General features: G+C 41.0%; 1 protein-coding gene across 1 annotated transcript in view; it reads left to right on the top strand.

The window, feature by feature from the left end:
* The window catches only part of hpse (heparanase), a 41,454-nt gene extending 27,900 nt beyond the window's left edge, over nt 1-13,554 (top strand). The window contains exons 8-12 of the mRNA XM_028805038.2: nt 199-305; nt 1,585-1,699; nt 8,346-8,473; nt 12,817-12,963; nt 13,265-13,554. Coding sequence (XP_028660871.2) covers nt 199-305; nt 1,585-1,699; nt 8,346-8,473; nt 12,817-12,963; nt 13,265-13,424 — 657 coding nt within the window. The 3' untranslated portion in view covers nt 13,425-13,554. The remainder of the gene's footprint in view (nt 1-198; nt 306-1,584; nt 1,700-8,345; nt 8,474-12,816; nt 12,964-13,264) is intronic.
* The last annotated feature ends 709 nt before the right edge of the window (nt 13,555-14,263 follow it).

The following is a 14,263-nucleotide window of genomic DNA, read 5'->3' as shown; positions in this document are numbered from 1 at the left end:
GTGGGACCTCTCAAAATCTAGACACCATTTTGGCAGTGCATGTGGTTCAGATTAAGACTCTTTCTGTTTTTTGTGGTATATCTCTGTGACATGTACACTACATTTTGAATACCTAAATGTGAAAATTTTAGATTTTTCAAGATTGCATATTCATATGGTGAAAACTTAAATGTTTTTATTTCATTGATATATTTGCAGATTGTTGAAAAAATTGTACCTGGCAAAAAAGTGTGGCTTGGAGAGACAGGGTCTGCCTTTGGTGGTGGAGCTCCGGGGCTATCGGACACATATGTTGCTGGCTTTATGTAAGAATTTTGGATCATTTGCTATAAAGAAGCATGAACTTGCAAAGCCATCAAATTCTTTCTAAACAACTGTGACAGATGGCCAGGACCATTACCCGGCCAAGACGCCAGCTTGGTGGAAGGACTGAGGGAGAGACCACATTGGGGTCATTATCTTCCCCAAGACACTAGAGGTCAGCCTCTCTGGGTTGCTACAGCACCACGGATCCCCGCAGGGCATGTTGGGAGTTGTAGTTTGGAGCCACCAGGGGGTACTGCAGCTACGGGTGAGCCCTTTGTGGCACCACTTCTGCCACATCCGGCAGTTCAGCTGAAAGAAAGTCAAGAAACACCTGGAGCACTTCTGGGTGCACTATAAAAGGAACCAACGCTGGCTCCCCGACTAGTGGTAAGGCAGCTCCTCTTTAAAGTGAACCCGAGATTACTTCCAGTGACGTGGCCTGTTGTAAGTACTTCCGGGTTATACACAAACCAAGGAGGTCCTCCATGGCAGCTCCCTCCATCGTCCTCAACTTCCGGACTCCCTGCGGTTGTCCAGACTGGGACTCATATCTGAAGAGCACTGCCACCTAGAATTGTGGGGGATGAACTGCTCCCTTACTAGTTCCTGCAGTCTTTGGGCAACCCCATCAGGACAGGAATAATAAGCCATCCTGGCTGGGTATTGCCACCAGTTAATCCATCCTTCCATTAGGGCATCCTGGCTGGGTAAGGAACCCTCTTCCATCCTGGGTGGGATACCCATCCATCCTTTGGGGCACCTACACCACAAAATGATAAATATTTCCTTCTCCAAAATCTTACACAAATGCATTTTATGCTAGAGATGCAATTAAATTGATGATATACAGTACATGAAATCAAATTTTAGTCATATGAAGAATGAAGTGATATACATTAAACTTAACTTATGTTTATGTGCTTACACATTTGTATGTTGACAGTGTCATTGAGTATACTTCAGATTTAATGTCACTATCCAATGGGTGATGCTGCTGCTCTTGTGCACCTAGATGACATTGCTAAACTAATCTTCTATGGAAGCTTCATCATCATCTTTATTTTCGTTGTACCTCATAATACCTAAGGATTGGAGGGGCCAATAGTTGGAGCCTTATCCCTTAGTTTCACAATTTCTTTATGTGGCTTTTCAACCAAGTTTGAATCTGTTTCTAATTTTGCAAAGACCTTTTGGTTTTAGATTTGATTGTATGAGTTTATGTATATTTGTGACACATTAACAATTTTTTGAAATTATGCCATTTGCTTTGCTGTTTAGGTGGCTTGATAAACTTGGACTGTCTGCAAAACTTGGCATTGATGTGGTAATCAGGCAAGTTTTTGTTGGAGCTGGCTCTTATCATTTGGTGGATTCTAATTTTGACCCATTACCTGTGAGTGATACATTTCAAAATATTTTTTGGATCATTGCATTTATTTTTCACACACTAGCTTTCTGTTAGTATCACTGCATACACTTTGTTGTTAGTGTTCACATGCAGTAAGTATTTTTCCATGTGTTTGTGAACATGGCCATCAATGCTTTAATAGCCATTATCAGCTGTAAATCATCTTTTTTCCATTTCCATGCCTTCCTCCACCAACTTTAATCGCAGACGTTTTGGCCGACCTCTTGGACTCGTATCCTGCCCCTTCATCACAATCCACCTGCATGCCAAGAAATTCTGTAAAGTTTTGTGTTTTAAATCTTCACCCTTTTCAGTTGTTTCTCCTCTTCCTATCAGTTACTCCCTCTACAGCAGTCATGTCTGTCTATATCATGGCTTTCAGTGACATTCCAAACATTCAGCAAAACAAACTACTGTAATCTGTATTTTTTTTTTTCAATTTGTTTGTTCTTCTTTTCAGTTTGGGTTTTTCTTTCTTTCTTAAACTCCCAGTACTAGGTTGTTGTACCGTGTTAGCCATTATGAATGTAGAGAAAAGCCAAGCAAAATGACACCTTTTATTGGCTAACTAAAAAGATTACAATATGCAGGCTTTCGAGGCAACTCAGGCCCCTTCTTCAGGCAAGATGTAATACAGAAACTGGAAACATAGGAAACTTCAGTTTCTGTATTACATCTTGCCTGAAGAAGGGGCCTGAGTTGCCTCGAAAGCTTGCATATTGTAATCTTTTTAGTTAGCCAATAAAAGGTGTCATTTTGCTTGGCTTTAAACTCCCAGTGTATTTACTACATATTACTGTAGTACTAGGGTCTTGTACAGTGTTAGCCATTATAAATGTACAGTGATCCCCCGCTATATCGCGGTTCAGCTATCGCGCCCCTGCTACATCGTGGATTTATTATTATTATTATTACTAGGGGGCTCCGCCCCCTGCTCGCTTTGCTGGCCCACCCCCGGGTTTAGTTTACCAGATAAACAATTTAAAGAGATTGTTATTTTTATGGGAATTGTTACATATGCATTATTTTAATTTTTACTTAAAAACTTTTGTAAAAACAATATCTGTCCTTTATTTCCTGCCATGGGCGTGGTTAAATCTCTTACTCGTAGGACTTATAACGCTGCTCGTGTTGTGAAGGGGGGGGTCTGAACGCATGCTAAAGAGATACGATCAGTTCAGCTGCTGTCTTGCTGCTGCCCAGCTGTGTGTTCAGCTTGTCACGCTTTACGTCAATCATTTAAAAGCCTGTAGAGCAGCTGTCCTTTTGCCACTTTGCATCTCTGCCGCTAGCATTCTGAACGAGGGGGGTGGGGGGGCACCATCTCACGGGTTTTGCTTCCTAAGGTTGTTGTCAAAGTGTCGCTCCGAGATGATCTCGTCTCGATTGCTTTGCTCAACCCCCCGGACGCACGCTACGCTTCTGCCACTTTGCGTCTCCCCCGCTTGCGTTGTGATTGGGTGGGGGGGTAGCTGAACACACGCTAAGGAGAAGCGGACGGATCAGCTACTGGCTTTGTGCTGCTTCTGCTTGTCGCTCTGTGCGTCAATCACTTAAAAGCCTGTACAACAGCTGTCCTTCTGTCTCACTGCTTTGTCTTGCATGACGTTAAAATGTCTCTCGTGAAACATCAAAATGTCTTCACGCCTCATCTCCCTGGTCTCCCTGCCAAGATTTTTTTTTATAATAGAGAGATGTTAGTCATATCCTTAGCCCAACATCCACATATCATATGTGTTTACAAAGTGTGTTTTAATAAGTTTACATGTGTTTAAAGTGTGTGGGAGGGGTATTTTAAGGCTTGAACTATAAAAAAAAAAAGTTTATTTATATGGTCTTTCTATATCGTGGATTTTCACCTATCACTGATGGGTCTGGAACGTAACTTCCGCGATAGGCAGGGGATCACTGTAGTGAGAAGTCAAGCAAAATGACACCTTTTATTGGCTAACTTGATTACAATATGCAGTGTGATGATGCTGGTCCCCTACAGGCTCCCTCTTTCCACATGGGAGTCTGCTGAACCAATACCGTCGATAGTTATAACCGAGATGTGCTGACAAATGAGGACAATTCACTGGTGATGCCAGAGGATGGTGGAAAAAGTGCCCAAGTGCTTTTATTAAAAACAAGTCAAAACAAAAGTAAAATCAACAAGTGTCAATTGTGCAGCATTCAAAAAAATAAGCACATACAGGTGCTGGTCATAAAATTAGAATATCATGACAAAGTTGATTTAATTCAGTAATTCCATTCAAAAAGTGAAACTTGTATATTAGATTCATTCATTACACACAGACTGATGTTTAATCAAATGTTTATTTCTTTTAATTTTGATTATAACTGACAACTAATGAAAGTCCCAAATTCAGTATCTCAGAAAATTAGAATATCAATTAAGACCAAATTGATCAACTTTGTCATGATATTCTAATTTTATGACCAGCACCTATATATAAATCCATAAAAATCATTGGGAAAAGTGGGGTTAAAAAAAATCAATAAATCTGTTAAAAATCTCAGGTTAAAATGCAGTCTAATTCCTCCTGATCTCAGCCCACCTCCTTCTCATTCTCCCCGGCTCACCCATTGCTCGTGTAGCCGGCGGAGACTCAGCAGCCACGAGCTCCGTCTTGGCTGCCAGACCATCCGAGGTCGACTCTACTCCCTTCTTCCTTCGTGCTCACTTGGTCGCACCTCGGAAGCCTAGAAAGGGCACCTGCCTTGCTCGCCACACTCCACCCGAATATTCAGTGGGACGAACTAGACCCTAGAGCGCCACAGCTAATGCTCCTTCACGGGGCCCCGGCTCATACTACTTCCTCCTTCCAGGTTGCCAGATCAATCGCCAAGACTGCCTTTAATGTCTTTTAACCTCTTTCTGTTTTTTTGCTTTTCTTTGATTTCTCCGTCTTTGACTCCACCCTACTTTTGTGCTGGCCAGTATACATACATATATATATACATATACACTTGTCTCCGTGGGCACAGCGCCTTAATCACACGCCGCAGGAAGCCAATGAAGCAATTAAGAACGATCGCACCCGCACATGCAGGTGCGACTCGTCCAAACTACCTCATTAACACCCCGCGGTCGTGCAATCGCACCCACGGAGAGTGACACGGCTTTATGGATTTAAAACTGGCCCTTTTTTTTTTGAAGCCGCAGACCTGCTATACCACATGCAGGCCTTCAAGGCAACTCAGGCCCCTTGAGTACATCTTGCTGTGAAGAAGGGGCCTGAGTTTCCTTGAAGGCCTGCATATTGCAATCTTTTTAGTTAGCCAATAATAGGGGTCATTCTGCTTGACTTGTCACTACCTACATATTACCGCAGTTCTTTTAAGGGCCCCCTTTGCTGTACATCTTCCTTTAATGTGTCAGCATTTCCTTTCCTTTTCTCCTTGTAATCACTGCAGTCTTCTGTCATCCACATTCTTGTCACATGGTTTTCAATGAGGCTTTCTGTTTCACTTCTTGCACGTGTCAGTCACACTTGATGCTTTTGCAGCTCCTAACACTTTTCCTTGGCCAATACCTTCTCATTTAGCTTCTAGAGCTTTGGTCTGGGCACATTTCTCTTTGTGGTTCATACTAAATAATCTGCAATTCTTAAATGAAGCAGCGATTGCCTGCTTTCTTGCAGTCTCTGACTTGGCTTTTCCATTGGTGTCTTGCACACTCCTTCTCTTCTGTGATTCCATGACTTTTCTTTCACCTCACTTCTTGGAGCTTCTGCCAGGCTTTGTATTAGCTCTGTGCCACCTCGGACACCCAGCACAGGTACAGTAACTGTCTGAATCGTGTATATGTTAGGCATAAGAGAATAAGATGTTGTCATGTTTAGCTGTAGGCTTTGAGTTTTAATAAGAAGGTACAGTATAAACGCTCTTAAGTTGCACTTGACACCTCTTAACAATTTCAATATCTTTATAATAAATGTACCTCATAATACCTATGGATCATAGGGGCTAATAGTTGGAGTCATGTCCCTTAGTTTCATAATTTCTTAGAAAGCTTCTTTGAAAGCATATATTATGTTTATTTTTTTCCAATTTACTCGTAGTTTTTCTATATTATAATCAGTAGGGGGTGCCACCAAGCCTCAAACAGATAGATAGATAGATAGATAGATAGATAGATAGATAGATAGATAGATAGATAGATAGATAGATAGATAGATAGATAGATAGATAGATAGATAGATAGATAGATAGATAGATAGATAGATAAATGTGAAAGGCACTATATCATAGATAGATAGATAGATACTGTAGACAAGTAGAATCTTATTTGTTCTCTGGGAGAAATGTGACTTTTAACAGAAGCTCATTAAATCTTTATAATAAAAGGTAAGAGCAGGATCTTTGTCCAGAATAGGGGCTTTATTAATCCCCAAGGGGAAATTCACATACTCCAGCAGCAGCATACTGATAAAAAACAATATTAAATTAAAGAGTAATAAAAACGCAGTGCAAGTTAAAAAAAAAATACATGGTGGAGAGTGCAAGGCAGGTATAACAAACAATAACTTTGTATATAATTTTAAAGTTTACCCCCCACCCCAAGTGGATTTGAAAAGTCGCATAGTGTGATGGAGGAATGACCTCCTCAGTCTGTCAGTGGAGCAGGACAGTGACAGCAGTCTGTCGCTGAAGCTGCTCCTCTGTCTGGAGATGATCCTGTTCAGTGGATGCAGTGGATTCTCCATGATTGACAGGAGTCTGCTCAGCGCCCGTCACTTTGCCACTGATGTCAAACTGTCCAGCTCCGTGCCTACAATAGAGCCTGCCTTCCTCACCAGTTTGTCCAGGCGTGAGGCGTCCCTCTTCTTTATGCTGCCTCCCCAGCACACCACCGCATAGAAGAGGGCACTCGCCACAACCGTCTGATTGAACATCTGCAGCGTCTTATTGCAGATGTTGAAAGATGCCAGCCTTCTAAGGAAGTATAGTCCTTCCTTAGAAGGACTTCCTTAGTCGGCTCTGTCCTCTCTTGCACAGAGCATCAGTATTGGCAGTCCAGTCCAATTTATCATCCAGCTGCACTCCCAGGTATTTATAGGTCTACACCGTCTGCACACAGTCACCTCTGATGATCATGGGGTCCAGGAGGGGTCTGGGCCTCCTAAAATCCACCACCAGCTCCTTGGTTTTGCTGGTGTTCAGTTGTAGGTGGTTTGAGTCGCACCATTTAACAAAGTCCTTGATTAGGTCCCTATACTCCTCCTCCTGCCCACTCCTGATGCAGCCCGTGATAGCAGTGTCGTCAGCGGACTTTTGCACGTGGCAGGACTCAGAGTTGTATTGGAAGTCTGATGTATATAGACTGAACAGGACCAGAGAAAGTACAGTCCCCTGTGGCACTCCTGTGCTGCTGACCACAATGTCAGACCTGCAGTTCCCGAGACGCACATACTGAGGTCTGTCGGTCCATGCCACCAGGTATGAATCTACTCCCATCTCGTGTCAGTTTGTCCCTAAGGAGCAGAGGTTGGATGGTGTTGAAGGCCCTAGAGAAGTCCAGAAACATAATTCTTACTGCACCACTGCCTCTGTTCAAGTGGGAGAGGGACTGATGTAGCATGTAGATGATGGCATCTACATGCTACAGAGGGTCGAGGGCGTGGCGGACATGTGGCCTCAGGTGGTGAAGCAGCAGCCACTCCATGGTCTTCATCAGACTTAATCAAACTCTGCACAACCATAGATTTTAATATTGCCCATTTTATTACTCAAAGACTTCAATCGACAGTTAACAACAGCTTCAGAGTCAACGTTACTGTTCTACAGAATTCATTCATTCCAAGAGCTTTGTCCTCTGCCTCCACACTGTGACTCCCTGGGCCAAGGTGAAGCAGCTCCTTTTATCTTTGACCTGGGAGTACTTCCGGGGCTAGGACATGGTCCATTGGAAGCACTTCCAGGTCAGACAGGAGTAGCAAAAAATATGGACCATATCTCCCTGCAAGCGCCCTCTGGTGGCACCCATGGAACCTAACAGGGCTGTACTCTCTGACCCCAACTCCCATGATGCTTTGTGAGTATCTGAAGGGGACCTGAATCTCAGGGATGCTGCCCCCTAGCATATCTGGGAGTACAGTACCTACATGCTGTTGTTTTCCCCCATATGTACTGGCTTCCCTGCCAGGGAAGGATTCCTGTTCCCCATCCATTAAGAAAGCCTATCCTTCCATTCTCTTTTGTTGTGGTGTTTCATCTTGCAAGGAGTCACCCTCTGGGACATCTGACCATTGTCTGTGGCACTCACAGTATGCAATATAGTAAGGTGTCGCATTGTAGTATCTAATATGTATGAAATATATTAGTTTTGCAAAATAAGGGGGAGGGGTTTGGGGGGATTCGGGACCATTCGCTGATTATAGCGCGTTGCAGCACCCCCCACACAATGAACCACCTGGATTGGGATCGGAGTGCAGCCATGCAACAGGTGAAATAAGAAACAGAAATTAAATTCTTTCTGCTAGAAGCATTTCAGGTATTTTATTTCTTTGAATAGGTGAAAATGTCAATGTAGTTTGAATGACTATTTTATAGCAAGCCATTGGAGTGCCACATCTTTATTGTTTTTCAGGTTGACTAATTTATTTATCATTCTCCTGCTCAATAGGATTATTGGCTTTCACTGCTTTACAAGAAGCTAGTAGGACCCAAAGTGCTGAATGTTACCATATTCACACATGATGGAGATCAGAACAGGCATCTTCGGGTGTATATGCATTGTGCTCGGAACAACAGGTACTGCATCCCTTTGTTGAGTAATTCTGCTGAGTGAATATTTGGAAAATTTGCGTTCTCTGTTGGTTTCCTATAAAATAAAGGTAATATTTGGCAATGATTTTAATGGTTAGAATGCTTTTTAAATGTGATTTCATGAAAAGATCCAATGTACTGTATCTGTAATCTGAATAAGGCTAACATTTATGTACAGTACAGCAGCACAGCACTTAGTGCTTACTGCTACCTCATGGATTCAGAATCCTTAGTTTGGATCCTACATTTGGGTTTTGTCTGTTTGGATTTTCCACGTTCTCCACAGGAAGTGTAGGGTAATGGTGAGGAGATCATTTTTGGAGTTAGGGGGTGTTAAAAGTGGTGTCCCTCAATAATAATAATAATAATTCTTTACATTTATATAGCGCTTTTCTCACTACTCAAAGCGCTCTCCACACAGGGAAGACCCGGGAAGCGAACCCACAATCTCCTTACTGCAAAGCAGCAGCACTACCACTGCGGCACCTGTGCTTAAGTGCTGGGGCAGCTGCTTTTTTAATATACACTAGCTGAAATACCTGGCATTGCCCGGGAGGAAAATAAAGTTTGAGAAAGATATAATTAAAAAAAACAGAAGTTAACAGATGAATTTTTGTTTTGTGGTGTAGTAATAAGTTTTTACATGCAGAAGTTTTGACGATGAAAAATATTCTATTACCACTACAACATTTGTTACAATAAGTATAATGCAAGATGAAAATACACTGGAACCTCGGTTCACAAATGTCTCTGAACATGTACAAATTGGGCTACAACTAAAAAGTTTGCCAAACTTTTGCTTATGTTCACGACTACACACTCGGTTGATGAACAAGCCAGTTTCCCTTCCGGTTTGTACGCGCCGATGATTTCCGCACGTGTTCAGTCTCTCCCTGTAGTACATTGTTCTCGGTCAGACATGCATCGCGCAGAGGGACTCTACCTCAAAACTGTAACCTCCTCTCCACCCAGCTTCCTGCTCACTTCCTTCATGCCAGAACTCGACTCATGCAAGGTTAGTTTTCTTTGTTGTTTATGGTTAGTTTTTGTATAAATTAAGGATTTTTTAAATGTTCATTTTTTTCCCTGTGTTTAAAACTCATTAACAAAAAAAGTGTTTTTAGCGAGCGGTTGGTAAGGCTGTAGTGTGAACTCTTGCAATGTTAGTTTTCTCTGTTCAAGGTTTTCTCAGTGTTATTCAATGTTTATACATTTAGTTTACTATTACACTGTGCATTCTATGGTATAATTAAATATTTTTGTGCTTAAAAATCTTTAAAAAAATATATATTTACATACAGTTCATATGGTCCAGAATGGATTAATTGTATTTACATACAATCCTATGGGGGAAATTACTTTGGGTCATGACCAAATCGAGTTGCGACCAGAATTTTGGAACGAATTACAGTTGTGACCCGAGATTCCACTGTATAGTTAACAAAAACAAATGTTAAACATTAAATAATACTATGGATTTTTCATGATACAACTGTTGGTTGCTTTTACGGAGCACACCAGAAAACGTTCCGAGTGTCAACTGAATGATAACATACATACAAGACCACAAGATTGTTACCGTCTGCTTTATATTAGATTGTGGCTAATTGTTGGAGGGGTGTTCATTGGAAGGTGCTTTGTGGAATAAAAACTCTTTATTGGATTTATATTCTTACTTGCTGTGTAAGCCCATGCTGTAAAAAGGCCAGGGTCCTAGAAACTATTGAAATCGTCAGAAAAAAAACTGAAATGTAGAGATTTCAGGTAATTGAAAGGAACTACTCTGGGCGTCTCTCTCCTAGGAGGTTTTGTTTTGCCGACGTGCTCACATCGCTTGTGTATCCTAGCAGGTGGAGCCCTTACCCCGACTCCACCTGTCACTTCCAGGCCAGACAGACACACACACTTCCACTCGTAGACGTTTATATATAAGACTAGTCATTTAGCCCGTTATAATAACGGGCGCTAGAACAGTAGTGCATAAACATTAGTAGGAACAGTCTATATTAAAAGGCAAGGGACTTTGACCTCATTCTTTTTGTTGGTCGTATTTTTCTTTCTTTCAGCCTTTCTTTTGTTGATGTTTACTTGCTGAACTGACCGTTCTTCGTGGGCTGCCACCGTGTATTGTGTGTCTAATTTTCTGTGACAGTAATACTGTCTTGTACGGCTCTGTTCAATAAGGGCGCGCACAAAAAGGCGAGCTTCAAAAGGGCGACCTCAATCACCTTTTTGTGCGCGCCCTTATTGAAGGATACCGGCTTGTACGTCCGCCGGCTTGTACGTCCGTAATATACCTTTAATTTTCTCTGGCGGTAATACAGGCGTGCGCGTCGGTATTGTATGTGGCTGTAATATACGTCACTGTATTGTGTACCTTTAATTTCCTCTCGCAGTAATACTGGTTTGTATTTCCGTAAAACGCCTCTAACTTTCTCTGACAGTAATATCGCGAGTCGCACCGTGCCCCGCGCATGCGCACTTCACCAGAAGACACCCACACACGGACACCTGGACGCACACAGGGATTTTATATATATAGATACTGTGAACTGTATTGGGTTATCTTGGGCTCTCTGGTTCCCCCTTGTGGTTACTAAGCGTGAACTGAATGATATACTGTACATACATACATATAAGACTGCAACATTGTTACAGTCTGCTTTATATATAAGATGAATGATCTGGACAAGAATATAATCAAGAAGCAGATGATACCAAACTAGGTGGAAAGACAGATAATGGAGAGTCAGCTAAATTGTTGCAGTGTCATTTGGACAGCACAGTCATGGGTAGATTTGTGTCAGGTGAAATTTCATGTAAGTAAATGTAAAGTATTACATGTAGGGAGCAGTAATGTGAGATTTGAATGCACATTTGGAGGTCTGCAACTTAAAAGTTCACCTTATGAGAAGTACCTAGAAGTCATAGTGGACTCGTCACAATCTACATCAAGACAGTGTAGAGAAGTGATGAAGAAAGCTAATTGGATGTTAAATTATACTGCACCCTGATGTGTGGCGTACAAGTCAAGGAAGGCTATGCTTAAGTTTTGTAACTCACTGGTGAGGCTTCACCTGGATTACTGTGCACAGTTTTGTTCTCCATATTACAAAAGTGACATGGCAGCACTAGAGAAAGTTCAGAGGATAGCAACTACACTGATTATAAAGGGGTATGAGCTTTGAGGAGAGATTGAAGGAGTTTTCAGTTTAACCAAATGGTGATCGAGTAGGGAAATGACTGAAGTGTTTAAAAGTATTAAAGGAATTAGGACAGTGGATCACAGTTGCTACTTTAAAATCTGCAGTAAGAACACAGGGACACAATTAGAAACTTAAGGACAGATTTTGCACAAATGTTTGAAAGTTGGGCGGCACGGTGGCACAGTGGTAACGCTACTGCCTCGCAGTAAGGAGATGTGGGTTCGCTTCCCGGGTCCTCCCTGCATGGAGTTTGCGTGTCTGCGTGGGTCTCCTCCCACAGTCCAAAAACATGCAGGTTAGATGCATTGGCAGTCCTAAATTGTGCTTGGTGTGTGTGCCCTGCAGTGGGCTGGCGTCCCGCCCAGGGTTTCTTTCCTGCCATGCGCCCTAGGATTGGCTCCAGCAGACCCCCATGACCCTGTGTTAGGATATAGCATGATGGATGTTTGAAAGCTTTTCTTTACACAAAGAATCACAGATACATGGAATAAATTACCAAGTAGTGTGGTGGAAAATAAGACTTTAGGAACCTTCAGATCTCAACTTAATGTCATTTTGGATAATTTAGGTGAATAGCATAGATCAGCTTGCTGGGCTGAATGGCCCGTTCTCATAACAATTTGTCTAATGCTCTAATATCAAGGGTGCTCCAGTTTTCCTGACGTATACCAAAAGACGTGTGTGTGTGTGCGTGTGTGTGTGTGTGTGTGTGTGTAAGGTTTAATTGGAGATTTTGAATGGGCCAAGTGTGGGTGTGTTTGGGTGAGTGTCTCAACCCTGTAACAGCCTGACACCCTGCCCACCTTTGTGCCCAGTGCTGTTGTGGTAGGCTCTGGTCCCTTACGTCTGGTCCCTTGGTTTAACAAGTTTGAAAATGCAAATGTTTAGGTTATGTAATGGTGATTTATCAATTTAAATATCTCTCATATTCAAAATCTCAACTGTACTCGTAGTCTGTTAACTACATTTGAAGATTTTTAAAAGATAAGAGGCCAAACTGTAATCTTGAAGATAAGGTGACTTTCATTGTAGCCATAATTTATGCTTGTACTTAATATGTATAAATTATCTCCTTAGCTTTAAAAGTAATGGAAGTTTACCTGTCTGTTTTAATAAATGTAGTGCAAACTTCACGAGTGGAGACGTCACACTCATTGCCTTAAATCTGAGTAAGAAGACCACAACCATTCATCTACCTAAATACTTTTCTTCAAAAAGAATTGATGCTTACAGGTTAGAGCCTGCTGGAGAAGGAGGATTATCTTCAAGGTATGTCTGCATGTTACGGTTTTGGTTGTTGATTTGTTTAGAAAATTGCCTTTTTACTGGTTCAAGTTACAATTATGGTTTATGTGTTTCTGTAGTTCTTTTATAAAGAAACAGAAGTAGGCAAAAAAGATTTTCGTTTTAATTCAAATCTGTAGCCTTATTGTTTTAGATACAGCACATTTTAAAGAGAACAATGATTAAGCAAGTTATATATGATTTAAATATACCAATGGCAATGAATGTCTACTATGTACATCTTGATTAAAAATGCATTTTGAACCTTTTTTACTGTTTTTATAAGGAATATACAACTAAATGGAAAGCTGCTGGTGATGGTTGATGAGAGAACTTTGCCGGAATTGACAGGATCCACCTTGCCAGTGGGAAGTCCGCTTCAGATCCCAGGCTTAACATTTGCATTTTATGTCATAAGAGATGCTAATGTTTCAGCTTGCAAATAGTGCTTCATTTTTATTTGTAAATATGTCACATGAAGGTAGTGTACAAATAAGACTCAAAGTTATGTTTTAAATGTTAAGGGTTTAGTTGCTTGTGTGAAAGATACTAAATTGCTAAATACGAGAAGAATGTTGTAAGCCAAAAATGTAAGCTAATGTGTCTGGGGAAAAAAAGTTGAAAGAATACAATCTTATTTTATATAGTGCCCTATTTTAAACTTGATAAAATCAAATGTGTGATTAACAGCGAACTTAAAGGACTACTCCAGATCAAAACGGTATTTTGTATGTTACTTACTCCATGTGTTTTGTAGTGATGACTGAGAAAACCTTTTCATTAAGAATGTAAAAAGTTTATGATATAATACAAGCCAATGTGGGACAATGGTGTACAATGACAAATGATATGAAAAATGTTCATGGATTAAAAAAAAAGACTAGAAAAGGGAGGTACGCCATGTTCTCAAGCCTTTTAATAATTGAAACAATAGGAATTTACAAGCAGGAGCTCAACAAAGTTAATTTAAAATAACAATTAAGGAAAACTGACCCAACTCTAAAGAAGCTCTGCATAGTTCCCAGTAAAGAAAATTGTAATTTTTATTTTCTCGTATACAAAGTATAGGGAAAATATTGTAATCGTCCAAAAATTCAACCTCGAGATTTTGATGAATCTCGACATTGTAGACCTCCCTGAGTCTAATTTACTTTCTCATAGGGAAAGTATTATATTTGATTTCAAGATTTTCATGAATCTCTGTGTTTTTTGACCTCCCTGAGTCTGTAAATACCATTTTTGGAATTATGTCTGTGCCTCTGTGTGTGTGTGTGTCTGTGAGTAT

This window comes from Erpetoichthys calabaricus, chromosome 7 (assembly GCF_900747795.2).
Source record: "Erpetoichthys calabaricus chromosome 7, fErpCal1.3, whole genome shotgun sequence".
In the NCBI taxonomy this organism is placed as follows: Eukaryota; Metazoa; Chordata; class Cladistia; order Polypteriformes; family Polypteridae; genus Erpetoichthys; species Erpetoichthys calabaricus.
The sequence above is the reverse complement of the archived record's forward strand: the minus strand, read 5'-3'. Positions and strand labels throughout refer to the sequence as shown.